Source organism: Clinocottus analis, unplaced genomic scaffold, assembly GCF_023055335.1.
Source record: "Clinocottus analis isolate CAN_PGR_092001 unplaced genomic scaffold, fCliAna1.0.p SCAF_4, whole genome shotgun sequence".
Classification (NCBI taxonomy): Eukaryota; Metazoa; Chordata; class Actinopteri; order Perciformes; family Cottidae; genus Clinocottus; species Clinocottus analis.
In genome coordinates this window covers 1,924,458-1,941,067 of record NW_027176153.1, presented here as the reverse complement: position 1 = coordinate 1,941,067, position 16,610 = coordinate 1,924,458, and the positions used below count along the sequence as shown (strand labels likewise).

At 48.8% G+C, this 16,610-nt stretch overlaps 1 protein-coding gene across 2 annotated transcripts in view; it reads right to left on the bottom strand.

Moving 5' to 3' along the window:
- The window catches only part of LOC137800303 (poly(rC)-binding protein 4-like), a 45,604-nt gene extending 28,994 nt beyond the window's left edge, over positions 1 to 16,610 (bottom strand). The window contains exons 1-2 of one of the 2 annotated variants that reach the window (XM_068597448.1): positions 15,929 to 16,610; positions 847 to 1,030 (exon numbers count right to left, since the gene is read on the bottom strand). In XM_068597448.1, the coding sequence (XP_068453549.1) occupies positions 847 to 954 (108 nt within the window). In that variant the 5' untranslated portion in view covers positions 955 to 1,030; positions 15,929 to 16,610. Of the gene's footprint in view, positions 1 to 713; positions 748 to 846; positions 1,031 to 15,928 lie in introns of those variants that run through there. The other variant, XM_068597449.1, reaches the window with a different exon arrangement.

Sequence of the window (16,610 nt, the reverse complement as noted above, 5' to 3'; positions counted from 1 at the left end):
CCTACCTTCCCGTGCATGAGCACCTTTAGTGTGTGAATGTCACTCCCTACCTTCCCGTGCATGAGCACCTTTAGTGTGTGAGTGTCACTCCCTACCTTCCCGTGCATGAGCACCTTTAGTGTGTGAGTGTCACTCCCTACCTTCCCGTGCATGAGCACCCTTAGTGTGTGAGTGTCACTCCCTACCTTCCCGTGCATGAGCACTCTTAGTGTGTGAGTGTCACTCCCTACCTTCCCGTGCATGAGCACTCTTAGTGTGAGTGTCACTCCCTACCTTCCCGTGCATGAGCAGTCGTAGTGTGAATGTCACTCCCTACCTACCCGTGCATGAGCAGCCTTAGTGTGAGTGTCACTCCCTACCTTCCCGTGCATGAGCAGTCGTTGTGTGAATGTCACTCCCTACCTTCCCGTGCATGAGCACCTTTAGTGTGTGAATGTCACTCCCTACCTTCCCGTGCATGAGCACTCTTAGTGTGTGAGTGTCACTCCCTACCTTCCCGTGCATGAGCAGTCGTAGTGTGAATGTCACTCCCTACCTTCCCGTGCATGAGCACTCTTAGTGTGTGAGTGTCACTCCCTACCTTTCCGTGCATGAGCACTCTTAGTGTGTGAATGTCACTCCCTACCTTCCCGTGCATGAGCAGTCGTAGTGTGTGAGTGTCACTCCCTACCTTCCCGTGCATGAGCAGTCGTAGTGTGAGTGTCACTCCCTACCTTCCCGTGCATGAGCAGTCGTAGTGTGAGGGTCACTCCCTACCTTCCCGTGCATGAGCAGTCGTAGTGTGTGAGTGTCACTCCCTACCTTCCCGTGCATGAGCACCTTTAGTGTGTGAATGTCACTCCCTACCTTCCCGTGCATGAGCAGTCGTAGTGTGAGGGTCACTCCCAAGCCCCCGTCTGCAAAGTCCTGCTCACAGTTCATCGTGATGTGGGAGTGGCACGCGGGGAGACGCATGAACAAGGCTCGCCGCTGGACGCACCGGTCGCACGAGGGCTCGTTCTCTGGCTCTCCGAGGTCCTTCAGTGCCGCTCTGAGAGAGGGAGAGGGAGGAAAAAAAGAACAAGCAAAACATTATTCCCATCCAAAAGAAACGTGCGACACAAACGTCTCAGTCATTGTGGCACAGCGGAGCTTCATGTCGCTCACTGGACGTTTTGTTCCTCTGTGAAACACAAAGTCGTGTCGTTGTGCTCAAACTGCATCGAAGCTGCTCGAGTAAAGACAGATATAACACATTTACATGACTTTCCCACAACTTTTGGGGATTTTATTTTGCTTCGAGGACTTTTCCAGGAATGGAAATATCCCTTATAAAAATTCCACGATGACTTTTCCAGGTTTTCCGTCAGCGTAGGAGTCCTGTAACATGTACAAGTTCATACCAGAGGCCTTTAAAAGAACCTCCAGCGTCTCGGTGAGGAGCCGAGGCGGATGCAATATTCATACGTGATTCATAACGACGTCACGAGGAAGAAGACGGTCGTGCGAGCAGGACATTGACCAGAACCTCCGGCAGCGAGCTTGCGGGCGGCCATCGATGGCTGACGCACGTCTCCATGAACCCGACGAGCAGTTCCTCGCAGAGCGAGTTGAGCGATTTGTGAAATTGGATAAAAAAAATGTTTAAAAAAAAAAAGAGAAAAGAAAGAAGAGATAAAAATAAATTTCCTTCCAGCGGAGCGTGATGTGAGTTTAATGCAAAGTTAATCAAATTCCATTCGAAACAGTTTTTTAGAAAACTGTATAATGTTTGGGGGATTTCTTCAGGGACCTTGGTTTCTATCTGCTCCATCGCAGCGAAGTCGGGTTTGCACCGGGCGAGCGCGCGAGGAGCCGATCCCCGCATGACAATGTGCTGCGTGAATGTCAGTAATGTGACGGCCCTCATGCGGCACGGTGATTAATGAGCGAGTCACCTGGCCGCTCGGTGTCACAGCGCGCGGTGTATTATTAGCTCATGGAATAATTCATGTTTCCTCTTGATTTATATTTGCTTACATTTGTCAGCGTGGACGGGGAGGGAAGGAGATGGATTCATATGCGACGCATGAATATAGCTGCAGAGTCCAGAGGCAGTGAGTTAAAGGCAAGAAAAAAAATTCTTTTAAAAAAAATTATATATATATATATATATATATATATATATATATAAATGATGATCACATCTCCACCAGGAGGATCATGGGAGCGGGCGCCGTGTGTTTGTGAGCGTGCAGCTCTGCGTCCGTCCACGGCTCATCTCGCGTTCTGCTGCAGAAAAAGTGCACAATATTTGTGCGCGGCCTCGTGGTCGCACTTTCTCCATGCAACTTTTTAGTGCCCCGTTTTTTTATACTCCCTGCTAACCGATTATGGGATGTATTCACGCTCACAAACGATGCAGCCGTCGTAGCTGCAGACACATTAATAAGCAGCTTACGTAAGAAAAATATAGTACGAAAAATATCCTAGAAACCTCCGGTGCGGTCATATCATTGGCGGGCCGTGGACTGGGAGGACTGGGAGTAAAAAGTGGTTTAGAGGCTTCTAGGTTTGAGATGGTAGCTTCACCGACCAATCACAGCGCATCTTGATGGTCACATGGGCCCTGTGACCAATCACAGCGCATCTTGATGGTCACATGGGCCCTGTGACCAATCACAGCGCATCTTAATGGTCACACGGGCCCTGTGACCAATCACAGCGCATCTTAATGGTCACATGGCCCTGTGACCAATCACAGCGCATCTTAATGGTCACGTGGGCCCTGTGACCAATCACAGCGCATCTTAATGGTCACATGGGCCCTGTGACCAATCACAGCGCATCTTAATGGTCACGTGGGCCCTGTGACCAATCACACGCCTCGGGTCTCCAGAAGGCTCGTCCATGTATTGTAACAGGCTGCTCGTCCAGAGAGGAAGACAGGTGACGTGTGATTGGATAAAAAATGCTGTTAAACAGGAAGAAGCCATGAAAGATATCACTAAAGTCAGTGAGATTCATCATCTGGGGACGATGAATGTTTGTACCAAAGGTCTCTCTCTCTCTCTCTCGACAGTATAACAGTTTAACAGTAACTCTCTTCACTCATCAAGGCCTTTTTGTCTGCCAGCTGCATTCCTCTCGTCCCACAGGGTCGCGTGTCCACGCCTGCCATCCGCACCACACGCACACGCACACGCGTGTCTTCTTTTTCTAAATCCACACGCCGTCTGTGGACTTGCTGAGGAGATCATGTTTAATAAATGCGTGCTATTTCAGATGAGATCCCATCCCGGAGAGGCTCGTTGGAGGCAGGTTTATTGCTTTTGCTCGGTGCACGAGGCCATCGCGCCTCCGCTCATTTATTCATGCGCCGGATGCTCGCAAAGCCGCGTTATAACCGCTCGCGCGCACACATCCCTCTGAAGATCCTGCAGCTCGGGCTCGACTGCCGGCGTGGAGGATTTTAACATTCTCCTCCACGCGGCCGCGCCATGCTCCGGCAAATGCATCCTGAACACGCCGCGCTACCGCGCCGCGCCTTTGAGCTAACTTGGTTAGGTTTCGGGCTCTGGCGGGGCGCGGCTAAAATGTTAGCCCTTTTTTCTTCTTCATATTATTGCATTAGGAGGCTAATGGTTGGGAGGGATCATTACGGGGCCGCTCTGTGGGTTGATGGTTGATAACAAGGCGCGTTGCTCAGAGTCCGTGGGAGGCCGCAGAGCCTCTGAGCTGCTCCATTTCCAGAGAAAGAGAGAAGCGGGATGAACAGAGCCCCTCTTGTTTTCAAAACCAGACCCGCCGGCCGCGGCGAAAACAGGAAATTAGCACAAGTACAGACTGGTCACGGCGAGATGCAGGAGAGCGAGCGAGGCGGAGACGCCGCGGCCGCCCGGCTGCTCCGTGCCGCCATGCGTCACCTCGGCCGCTCCGCCTGGCCGGACCCGGCGCCGAGGAGCTCCTGCACACGGGTCGCTGCTCCTGTTCAGCGCTTGTCTTCTAGCCGACAGACGCTACTATGAACGCCGCATTAAAGGGACAGCTCGCCAACGGGAGTAAAAAATCAAAAATCCATATTTTGTTATTCATCCACGCCGTTCATCACCGCTTGACATGTTTTAGTCCCTGAAAAGCGGAAATCTTTTGCTCCTTTTTCTGTCAGGACTTTTACCTTCTTAGTTTTGGCTGCGAGTCAAAAAGAAAACCCCCACGAAGTAAATCAGTAGATATTTTCACAGCAGCAGATACATGCACACTGTTTTGTTGCTGTTTAAATCCTACAAAATGTAGGAGGAAGCTGTTTCTGTGCGAGACGTCGGCCGCGGAGACGTCTGCCTCCTCTTGAGCTTAATGGGACGGGATGACGCTCGGCTCGTGGCGCTTAAAGAGAAAAAGAAGATCATTTGATCAGCTCCCTCTGCAGCGATCGCGACCCGGTTTCCTGTGTTAAAAGGAGACGCTTCCTGCATGAATCTGCTCTCATGGAGGTCTGCGGGGCATGTATGCACGAGCGTATGGCAGCGTGTCCTCCAGCGAGACCTCGACTCAACCCCTAAAGGTGCTGGATGAGGTGAGATGCAGACGTGTACAGTGTTTACACAACGGCGAAAATAAATAGCAAGAGCTCCCTTATAATGAAGAGGAGGCAGACGTCTTTACGGCCAATAAATCACCAACCAGGCGACTCGCACCGAAGCGATTTAGATGGGTAAACAGCAGCAGGAAGGAGGAGGAATATTTTGCTTCATAAGAGTGCCTTTTAACAATGACACAGTGGAAGTAATCTGCAGATTAATCGCTTCAAACTATCTTAATTATTAGCTTTTATAAAGAAATACACACACACACATCAACCAGAGGCGCTCAACTTGTTCTTCTGAGTGCAAAGTTATTGGTACAAATTGATATTATGCTCAAAATGTGATAAAAAATCGAGGTGTTTTTTGTTTTTTGGTCTTACTTCCATCAGACATGTCGCCGATAAGAGCGACCAGCGGGTTCATGGCGTGTCAGCGAGCCAGCGAGCTTTTTTGAAATTGTATTTTCTGGCCATGTTTTGGGGAGCATCCACTCCAGAGAGGCAGCGGGGATGAAAGGGACGTCTGGAGGACGGACGCCTGTTCAGAGGCCGCCGCGTCCCGCACGCCGCCGGGCTCATGGCCGGCTTACAGGAAGTGAAGGACATGCCTGGTCCCCATGGTGAGGGATAGAAACAGGGTTCCCCTCTGCCTATACAGAGAGAGTGTGTGTGTGTGTGTGTGTGTGTGTGTGTGTGTGTGTGTGTGTGTGTGTGGGAGGGGGGCGTATTGAGTGTCTGCTCGATAAACACAGAGGCAGAGAGGATAGGATGTCCCCCCGGGTGGGCACATATAGATCAGTAAGTGAGAGGGCGTCAACGTGTGCAACACGCGCATGGCAAGGGCAAGAGGTGAGAGATCAAACACACACACACACACACACACACACACACAGGCGCTGAGAGGCGGCGACATGCACAGGCCTGTGTGCACCAAAGCAGAGCAAACGCACACATACAGCTGCTGGGATGAAAGAAGGCAACAATTCTCACACACACACACACACACACACACACACACACACACACACAGAGTCCTGTTGAAACACAAGAGCGAACAAGCTTTGATCTGCCGAGAAGCTTCACAGGAAGACTTTTATTTATTTATTTATTTATTTATTTGTTTCCTCCTCTGCAGCGGTCCGTCACACACTCTCAGTTCCCGGCCGCCATCTTTGATCATGTGACACAATGAGAGCGTCATTTACACACACACACCAAAAAATCACAAAAAGCACATATAGTTCTGGTGACCCACTTTAAAAAACAATGAACGGCTGCAAACCGATCAAAGTCCTGTTTATCTTCTCCAACAGCAAACCAAGGATTTAAAAGATAAATCACATCTTAGTTGTGTGCATGTTATGAAATACATATACTAGTGTTAAATACTTTAAAATGAGACCATGAGTGCATTTAGGTGGAGTTAGAGGCTCAGTTTCATTGAGTTTCCTCTCATGGCATTGAATCTATTGCCTTCATTGTGTTCTAAAGGTCTGCAGCAATTATTTAATTAAATATATATATATATATATAACACATGAAGCATAGACTTCTATACAACCAGAGGAGTCGCCCCCTGGTGGTCAGAAGAGAGAATGCAGCTTTAACAGATGAAGCATAGACTTCTATACAACCAGAGGAGTCGCCCCCTGGTGGTCAGGAGAGAGAATGCAGCTTTAACACATGAAGCATAGACTTCTATACAACCAGAGGAGTCGCCCCCTGGTGGTCAGGAGAGAGAATGCAGCTTTAACACATGAAGCATAGACTTCTATACAACCAGAGGAGTCGCCCCCTGGTGGTCAGGAGAGAGAATGCAGCTTTAACACATGAAGCATAGACTTCTATACAACCAGAGGAGTCGCCCCCTGGTGGTCAGGAGAGAGAATGCAGCTTTAACACATGAAGCATAGACTTCTATACAACCAGAGGAGTCGCCCCCTGGTGGTCAGGAGAGAGAATGCAGCTTTAACACATGAAGCATAGACTTCTATACAACCAAAGGAGTCACCCCTGGTGGTCAGGAGAGAGAATGCAGCTTTAACACATGAAGCATAGACTTCTATACAACCAGAGGAGTCGCCCCCTGGTGGTCAGGAGAGAGAATGCAGCTTTAACACATGAAGCATAGACTTCTATACAACCAGAGGAGTCGCCCCCTGGTGGTCAGGAGAGAGAATGCAGCTTTAACACATGAAGCATAGACTTCTATACAACCAGAGGAGTCGCCCCCTGGTGGTCAGGAGAGAGAATGCAGCTTTAACACATGAAGCATAGACTTCTATACAACCAAAGGAGTCACCCCTGGTGGTCAGGAGAGAGAATGCAGCTTTAACACATGAAGCATAGACTTCTATACAACCAGAGGAGTTGCCCCCTGGTGGTCAGGAGAGAGAATGCAGCTTTAACACATGAAGCATAGACTTCTATACAACCAGAGGAGTCGCCCCCTGGTGGTCAGGAGAGAGAATGCAGCTTTAACACATGAAGCATAGACTTCTATACAACCAGAGGAGTCGCCCCCTGGTGGTCAGGAGAGAGAATGCAGCTTTAACACATGAAGCATAGACTTCTATACAACCAGAGGAGTCGCCCCCTGGTGGTCAGGAGAGAGAATGCAGCTTTAACACATGAAGCATAGACTTCTATACAACCAGAGGAGTCGCCCCCTGGTGGTCAGGAGAGAGAATGCAGCTTTAACACATGAAGCATAGACTTCTATACAACCAGAGGAGTCGCCCCCTGGTGGTCAGGAGAGAGAATGCAGCTTTAACACATGAAGCATAGACTTCTATACAACCAAAGGAGTCACCCCTGGTGGTCAGGAGAGAGAATGCAGCTTTAACACATGAAGCATAGACTTCTATACAACCAGAGGAGTCGCCCCCTGGTGGTCAGGAGAGAGAATGCAGCTTTAACACATGAAGCATAGACTTCTATACAACCAGAGGAGTCGCCCCCTGGTGGTCAGGAGAGAGAATGCAGCTTTAACACATGAAGCATAGACTTCTATACAACCAGAGGAGTCGCCCCCTGGTGGTCAGGAGAGAGAATGCAGCTTTAACACATGAAGCATAGACTTCTATACAACCAAAGGAGTCACCCCTGGTGGTCAGGAGAGAGAATGCAGCTTTAACACATGAAGCATAGACTTCTATACAACCAGAGGAGTTGCCCCCTGGTGGTCAGGAGAGAGAATGCAGCTTTAACACATGAAGCATAGACTTCTATACAACCAGAGGAGTCGCCCCCTGGTGGTCAGGAGAGAGAATGCAGCTTTAACACATGAAGCATAGACTTCTATACAACCAGAGGAGTCTCCCCCTGGTGGTCAGGAGGGAGAATGCAGCTTTACTTAGGCATGTAGGTATGTGTACAGGTTTCGTGATTTTGGCCTCAACAAAATACGTTTAATTTAATTTAATGTACAACTATACATATATAAATAAATTATATATATATATATATATATATATATATATATAAATATATATATATATATATATATATATATATACTTAAAGCACTTGAATTGAGTGTGTACACGTGCAGCAGCCTTAAAGAAACCTTGTCAGTCTCTTCACGGAGACGAGGGCGCGAGGGAGAAGGAAAGGAGGCAGCGAGGGAGAAGGAAAGGAGGCAGCGGGGGAGAAGGAAAGGAGGCAGCGGGGGAGAAGGAAAGGAGGCAGCGAGGGAGAAGGAAAGGAGGCAGCGGGGGAGGCTTTGCTTGTGAAACAGGAGAGGCTTGAAATGAAAGAGCAGTGTTTCATCTCTGGCGCGTCTGTCTGGGCTCCGTCGCTTATAACGGGAGTGGGGCTCGGCCCCCGGGGGCCAGAGGGGACCGTCCTCGCCCCTCGGCCCCCGGCTTCGTCTGGTGTCGGAGCGTAACCGCGTCAGGCTGCCACGCGAGCCGCCTGTCAAACCCGCAGCGCCCCCCCGAGACGAGGTTATCGGACCCCCGGGCCCCCGGAGTGCCTTCAGCGCTGCAGAGAGGAGGCGCCGGCGCTGATAAGATTACCCCCCTAAAAGCAAGCGCGTGTGTGTTTTTGAAAATGTAAAACCCATAATCATGCGGTGATTTTAAAAGAGCACAAGCTCTCCCGCCGACTGTGCAAACAGCGGAAAAGTTTACATTCAGAGCATCCTCCTGAGAAAAAAAACCTTGGGTTGTTTCCGGCTAACGAAACAGGAACTCCTCGCGTTAAGGGCGAATTATACTCTTGCAACTACAACTGCGTCTGGCCACGCAGTCGGATTGACGGACTCGTTTTGGTTTATAGTTCCCAGACCAGCAGGTGGCGCTACGAGCGTTTAGAGTCGACCTGCACGCCGACGTTCACCAATGTCTCCCTCCAGGAATTCACCTCCATCTTCGTGTCCTGATACTCCGTCAGGTTTTATAAATGCTCATATTTGTGGACCTCTTCAGCCAAACGTTCTTCAACAGGATCCATTGTTCCTGTTTCTGCTGTGGCTTTTAAAAACAGAGGTATTATGCTGTGAAACCGGACGTGAGAGACTCAGAAAGGACGCGGTTAGCGGACCAATCTCAGCCTTGTGGGCTCGCGTAGCTTTGACGGATAGTCAGAAATTTTGGGTGACGCACGCAAGCAGGCAAAATGGCCGATTTGACCACGCAAGGTCGGCCATGCGTGTCTTGCGTCTCTGCGTAAAACCCGAGTACAAATCAGCCGTTAGCCGGGAAAAAAAAACCCAACGGATGAGACGCGGCAGTATTGTGTTGTCCGAAGTAGACAACACAATACTGCCGCGTCTCCTGCGTCCCGCCACCAGACGACAGCTCGGACGCGACGACAGCTCGGAGCCACAAATAACCGCCGTCGGGTCAAAGTCCCGTCGCGTCTTTCAGGGGACTCCGTCTCCACGTCGGCGTTAGTTACCGCTGAATGAGTTCGCTAATGAACGGCGGTCGAGATCGACGCTTCTTCCTCGATCGATGAGTTTCTCCGTGACGGAGCGGTATTCAGTGAGCTCTTTGAAACAGAACATGGCCGCCGTGCCAGAGACAAACGTTGATCTCGTCTTGTTTTCACTCAAGTTCCTCCCTCCCCTCTGTCCTCGTTAGCGGCAGCAGGGATGAAGGCGACCCAACCCAGCAGGTGGTGGACCTCACGCGGGCGCCGTGTTTCTGCTGGGCGGCGTGGTCGCGTCCCAGGTGGCGTCCGGCGAGCGGCCGAGCTCACACGCCGGCTGTGAGAAGTCAGCGGTTTGTTTCTTGCAGAGGACGTTCACACACAAACACAGGATTTAGCTTTCCTGCTAACGTTCATCCGCGATTAATCTGCAGGTATTTTTTTGTTAATTGATTTGTTTCGTCCGTAAAATATCAGAAAATATTGAAAAATTAGCGCAACGTGTGCACATATAACCACTATGATCTATATGTTTCCACAAGTCTATATGTGCATATATATATATATAAAACATATATATATATATATATATATATATATATATATATATATATATATATATATATATAAATATAAAACCTATATATATATATATGTATATATATATAAAAACCTATATATATATAGTCTACAGATCACTTTAATGCTATTTATATATATATATATATATATATATATATATATATATATATATATATATATATATATATATATATATATATATATGTTTCTGTTTGCATGTCTGTGTGTATAATAGTAAAAAAAAAGTATACTAATATGCTATATATATATATATATATATATGTTTTTTTTCATGCGCTTTCCGTTTGCATCACTGGGTGTATAAAATAAATATAAAAAAATATTAGTACAAAATATGAATAATAATATTAATTCAACGTTTTGCTAATTCAGGACTTTGTGATAAAAGTTTTAAAAAAAAGAAGATTATTACTTCTGTGTCATCCTCATGTTTTATATTATTATATATTCATAAATCAGGAAGGAAACACATTTAAGAAGAAGAAAAGAAAAGTGTGGCTTTTTTTTTTAGCTTGGAATTATTTTGATAATAATCAATTTGGGTGGATGTATTCACGCTCAGACCTCCTGTTCATATCCACGTGGGCTTCCTCTTCCTCCTCCTCTTCCTCCTCTTCCTCCTCCTCCTCTTCCTCCTCCTCTGGTTGGCTGCGTTCACTGTTTTCATTCGATTACACAGTTTGGGTGTTTATCCCCCCGGACTCCACGCTGGAGACTTCCCGGTCATTTGCCTTACATCGGCATGCCTCTCCTTATTATTAGAGCGCTCCTATTAGAACCATATATCATTCTGAACGGGTCTTTTTTCTCTCGCCGTGGCGGAGAACACGCTCCGGCAGGGTATTAACTCCAGCTCTCATCCCATCCCTCTCGCCGGATGAAGGTCACTCGCTCTATCCAGCAAAAATGACTTTCCCTCTCTTCTCTTTTCATCCCGGCTCGCCTCCCATCCTCCACGCCGGGGCATGAGTCAGAGAATGTGACACCTCGGAGGTGGGAGAAGGGGGGGGGGGGGGAGGAAAGGGGGGGAGGGGGGGAGGAGGGGGGGAGGAAGAAAGAGGACAGTCGGAGGTTTGATCGATCCCAGAGAGGAACGAGTAACCAGAGAAGACGGGCCCGGCGTTGGAGACGCCAATTGGATTATCGGAAGCCCAGATGGCGCGGGAGCCCGATCCCCCCTCGCGGTGGCGGTACAGCGCCGTTGTTGTTTTGGTCCAACAACAACAACAACAACAACAACAACAACAGCAGCAGCAGCAGCAGCAGCGACCCGAGCGCTGCACATTACGTAAGCTCCTCCACAAACCCAGCGCGAGCCCAAAAATAGTGCAGTCCCTGTTAAATATTTCAGGCACTCGGCAGCTGAGGAGGGGGATAAAAGGCTTCTCTGCTCCTCGGTCGCAACACAAAAACAGACACACACACACTGATGCAGATGGCCAATTGAAAGAAAACCTTCCCAAAGATTGTCACGACAAAAAAAGGCCGTCTTTCTTAGCTTGGGCTCGGCGGCGGCGGCGGCGCGCTCGGCGTCCACGTGGCCGCACGTGTCCCGGGTCGCTTCCGGCTGATGAAAGCCGCCCTCTGACGGGAAACTTCATGAAGTCCAATAAAACACACTCATGAGACACAACAGAGAGAGAGGGAGAGAGAGAGAGAGAGAGAGAGAGGGAGTCACACGGGTGAAGCAGAAAACACAAAGCATCTCTTCATGGCGAGGGAATCGAGCCGGCGGCGGCTCCGTCAGACACCGAGGTCGACCTCCAGAGCGAGCAGGAGAAGAGTCACGAGAGAAAGACCTCTCTTCATGAAGCAGAGAGACAGCCGGTCACATGACCAGGACGCCATCAAATCATCTGATTTCTTCTTCTTCTTCTTCTTCTGCTTCTTCTGCTTCTTCTTCTTCTTCTTCTTCTTCTTCTTCTTCTGCTCGCAAACTTTATAATGAAGCACGAGGAAAACGACCCGACGTCTCTAGTGCAGTCGACACGAGAATGGCAGTGTGTGTGTATGTGTGTGTGTGTGTGTATGTGTGTGTGTATGTGTGTGTGTGTGTGTATGTGTGTGTGAGAGAGAGAGTCAGCAGTTATCAGGTAGCAACAAGCGCAGGTTAATTGCGAGAGGGGATTTGCCTCAAATATCGGAGAGGAAATTAATTTGGAACACAACAACACAACAACACAACAACACAACAACGCTCCTGTGACACCTGGATGAGGACCGAGACGCCGACGCCTCGTGAAACACAACAAACACACACCGCCCGACAAGGTGGAGCAGGCTGTGGGTCCTCCATGACGCCGTGTTACGACCCCTCACGTCGCCCTAAATGAAGCTCCGCCCCCGCTATGTCACGACCCCTCACGTCGCCCTAAATGAAGCTCCGCCCCCCGCCGTGTCACGACCCCTCGCGTCACGCTAAATGAAGCTCCGCCCCCGCCGTGTTACGACCCCTCACGTCGCCCTAAATGAAGCTCCGCCCCCCGCTGTGTTACGACCCCTCACGTCGCCCTAAATGAAGCTCCGCCCCCGCTGTGTTACGACCCCTCACGTCGCCCTAAATGAAGCTCCGCCCCCGCTGTGTTACGACCCCTCACGTCGCCCTAAATGAAGCTCCGCCCCCGCTGTGTTACGACCCCTTACGTCGCCCTAAATGAAGCTCCGCCCCCGCTGTGTTACGACCCCTCACGTCGCCCTAAATGAAGCTCCGCCCCCCACTGTGTTACGACCCCTCACGTCGCCCTAAATGAAGCTCCGCCCCCACTGCTTCCTCACTTCAGTACAAAAAAAAGATAAAGGTGATTGAGCGTCCGCGATGTCTCTCTGCAGGACGGTTTTAATGGACCGAAAGCTGCTGCATGAACTCCACGACTGCCAACTACGACGTTTTAGGAGATGAGCGGGATTATTGGCAGCTCCCAGACGCTGGAGCGGCACGTGGCAGGTTCTGTTATTTATGAAGCCTCTCGGCCCGGCACTCGCTCTGCAGCAGAGATGCAGGTAGGGGGAGGGGTAAAGAGAGGATGGGGAAGAGGAGGGGGGGGGGGGGGGGGCTTTCATTATTGAAGATGCTCTCTTCCACTTCTTATTAGATCTCCGACTCTCAGTCAGAGTACATTAAGGAATTGCATTTAGACAGAGAGGCCTGATGGTCTGTCTTTGTGGCCCCGGAGCTCCTCTAAAAGATGTGAGCTCCTCTAAAAGATGTGAGCTCCTCTAAAATATGTGAGCTCCTCTTAAAGATGTGAGCTCTTCTAAAAGATGTGAGCTCCTCTAAAAGATGTGAGCTCCTCTAAAAGATGTGAGCTCTTCTAAAAGATGTGAGCTCCTCTAAAAGATGTGAGCTCCTCTTAAAGATGTGAGCTCCTCTTAAAGATGTGAGCTCCTCTAAAAGATGTAAGCTCTTCTAAAAGATGTGAGCTCCTCTAAAAGATGTGAGCTCTTCTAAAAGATGTGAGCTCCTCTAAAAGATGTGAGCTCCTCGTGAAGATGTGAGCTCCTCGTGAAGATGTGAGCTCTTCTAAAAGATGTGAGCTCCTCTAAAAGATGTGAGCTCCTCTAAAAGATGTGAGCTCTTCTAAAAGATGTGAGCTCCTCTAAAAGATGTGAGCTCCTCTAAAAGATGTGAGCTCCTCTAAAATATGTGAGCTCCTCTAAAAGATGTGAGCTCTTCTAAAAGATGTGAGCTCTTCTAAAAGATGTGAGCTCCTCTAAAAGATGTGAGCTCTTCTAAAAGATGTGAGCTCCTCTAAAAGATGTGAGCTCTTCTAAAAGATGTGAGCTCTTCTAAAAGATGTGAGCTCCTCTAAAAGATGTGAGCTCTTCTAAAAGATGTGAGCTCTTCTAAAAGATGTGAGCTCCTCTAAAAGATGTGAGCTCCTCTAAAAGATGTGAGCTCCTCTTAAAGGTGTGAGCTTCTCTTAAAGGTGTGAGCTCCTCTTAAAGGTGTGAGCTCCTCTAAAAGATGTGAGCTCCTCTAAAAGATGTGAGCTCCTCTAAAAGATGTGAGCTCCTCTTAAAGATGTGAGCTCTTCTAAAAGATGTGAGCTCCTCTAAAAGATGTGAGCTCCTCTTAAAGGTGTGAGCTCCTCTCGTATCAATTTGTTTATCCTGTTCTTTAGGAATAAACAGCGTATACACACACATACACGTACACGTACACACACACACACACACACACACACACACACACACACACACACACACACACACAGGATATTGTTTAAATGTTAAGCTTCTTCAGGTCATGTGACGCAACACACCTGAAAACAATAAAATAATGAATCCTCCGCTTGTGTCCGTGTTCTCTCTCCATGTTCTCTCATGTTCTCTCCGTGTTCTCTCCATGTTCTCTCTCTGTGTTCTCTCTCATGTTCTCCCTCTTCGTGTTCTCTCTCCATGTTCTCTCATGTTCTCCCTCTCCGTGTTCTCTCTCCATGTTCTCTCCATGTTCTCTTATGTTTTCTCTCCAGGTTCTCTCATGTTCTCTCTTATGTTTTCTCTCCATGTTCTCTCTCCATGTTCTCTCATGTTCTCTCCATGTTCTCTCTCCATGTTCTCTCATGTTCCCTCGGCAGCCAGAAGGTGATTTCCTGCCTGGATCAGCTGCTGGTCCATCAGCTGTTCCTTCTTCTCTGAGCTGTATTGATCCTCCAGCAGAACGTCGTCCGTCTTCTACGTTTCACTCGGGTCCAAAGAGGACGACTCGAGGCCGTAAAATGCAAAACATGTGAGTGGTATGAAAAGAGAGAGGAAACAATGGACGCCATTCATTTCATTCCAGCTGGTGGAGAAACATCAGTCTGGTCTCTGCTCAGTGAAACATAACCCCTCAGATACCGAAATATAACCACTGTATTTGGACAAATTTAAAGTGTGTGTGTATTCACGTGAACTCCACTTTATCCAAGAGTGAGCTTTTATATCAGGTCACAAGGTACAAATCAAGAAGAAAACATGGTATGAATAAAAAAAAACATGTTAGGTATCAAATTAAACATGAAAATCAAAACTACAATAATAAATAAACCACATGTACCTCAACATGTAACTCACACAATACAAAGAGCGAGGACCACACGGTCGATGGAGTCAAACATGTCCAGCCAAACAGCATCTGCACGGTGTGTGTGTGTGCGTGTGTGTGTGTGCGTGTGTGTGTCTGTGTGTGTGTGTCCATCTGGCTCATCTTAACAAGACAGTTTTTCCATCCGATGTAAGAAAAAACAAAAACTAATGCAATTAGGCCTTCTGGTGAATAATGGTGCTGTCTCACACACACACACACACACACACACACACACACACACACACACACACACACGCTGCCTCAGCAGCGAGCAGGCGCCTCCAGTACTTGTTGAGAGTGATCTTTGTGTTCGGGACCGGCCGGGCCAACGGGAGTCCACTTGCATTATCATAAAACACACAAGGGACCAATTGTCCCCAGGGTCTCACACACACACACACACACACACACACACACACACACACACACACACACACACACACACACACACACACACCCCACCCCCTGCTCATCTGGTGACTTTGTGCCATATGCTGATTTAACGTCCCAGTCACTTTGCGTATGAAATCCAGCATCTCGTCTTCTCATAAACCAGAAAAAAAGACTTTTATTCTCTCATATGTAAGAGAAGAATAATCTTATAATCTTATATAAATCACAACATTCGAGCCTGCTGTGGGCTTGAAGGACAGGAGAATGGAGACAGCTTTAAATCAGAGATGTCTCATTAAGAGTTTGAAGGTAACATAAAACACGCGCGCGCCTCTCTGTGTGACAGAAACCACGAATGTCACCAGAGAGCTGCTTCAAGTTTAACAACTGCGGACAGGATGAGCCTCTTTTCCCTTTTTAACAACCTGAAACCAAACGTTCACTCACCTGTTTTCATGTAAAAGGTCTCGGGGCTGCGGTTCCCACTAAAGTATCCCCATGGAGGTGTGCGGCGGCCGCGCTTTGTATCCACATAGAGTCCGATGAAGAGGACGGGTAGTGCGCACTGTCCTCCCGGTGTGTCTGCACACTGAGGCTGTGCGCGGAGAGAGAGAGAGAAGGGGGGAGGGAGAGAGGGGAGGGAGGGAGGGAGAGAGACGCGCGCACTCCGCACAACGCTGAGAGACGCAGGCGGCGACCAACCCCCGCGAGCGCGCGCTCACCGAGGAGATGAGCGCGCGCTCTCTGGATGAAAGATCCATCAATAATAAATCAATATACAACAAAATGAATGAATGCAAAAAGTCAGAGCCTCGGTGTGTTTGCGTCCCCGCAGGACCTTCCTCCTCTGCGGGGGGCGCGCGGCTCCTCTGCGTCGCGCCGCAGGTTGACACGTGCGAGGATCGTGCGGATTCGTGCGCGTGCGCGCGCGGTATCAGTCGGACTGTACGTGTGCGACATCGCGTGTCCGTGAAGGTGTTCAGAGGCAACATGAGCGCACCTGCATCCTGGTTTGTTGTTGTTGTTGTTGTTGTTGTTGTTTTACAAAGCATCGCTGCTATAATCCATGGTTATATATTTATGTAAAGTCAGGTGACCGCCCTCACCTGCGGACAGGTGTCTGCTGTCC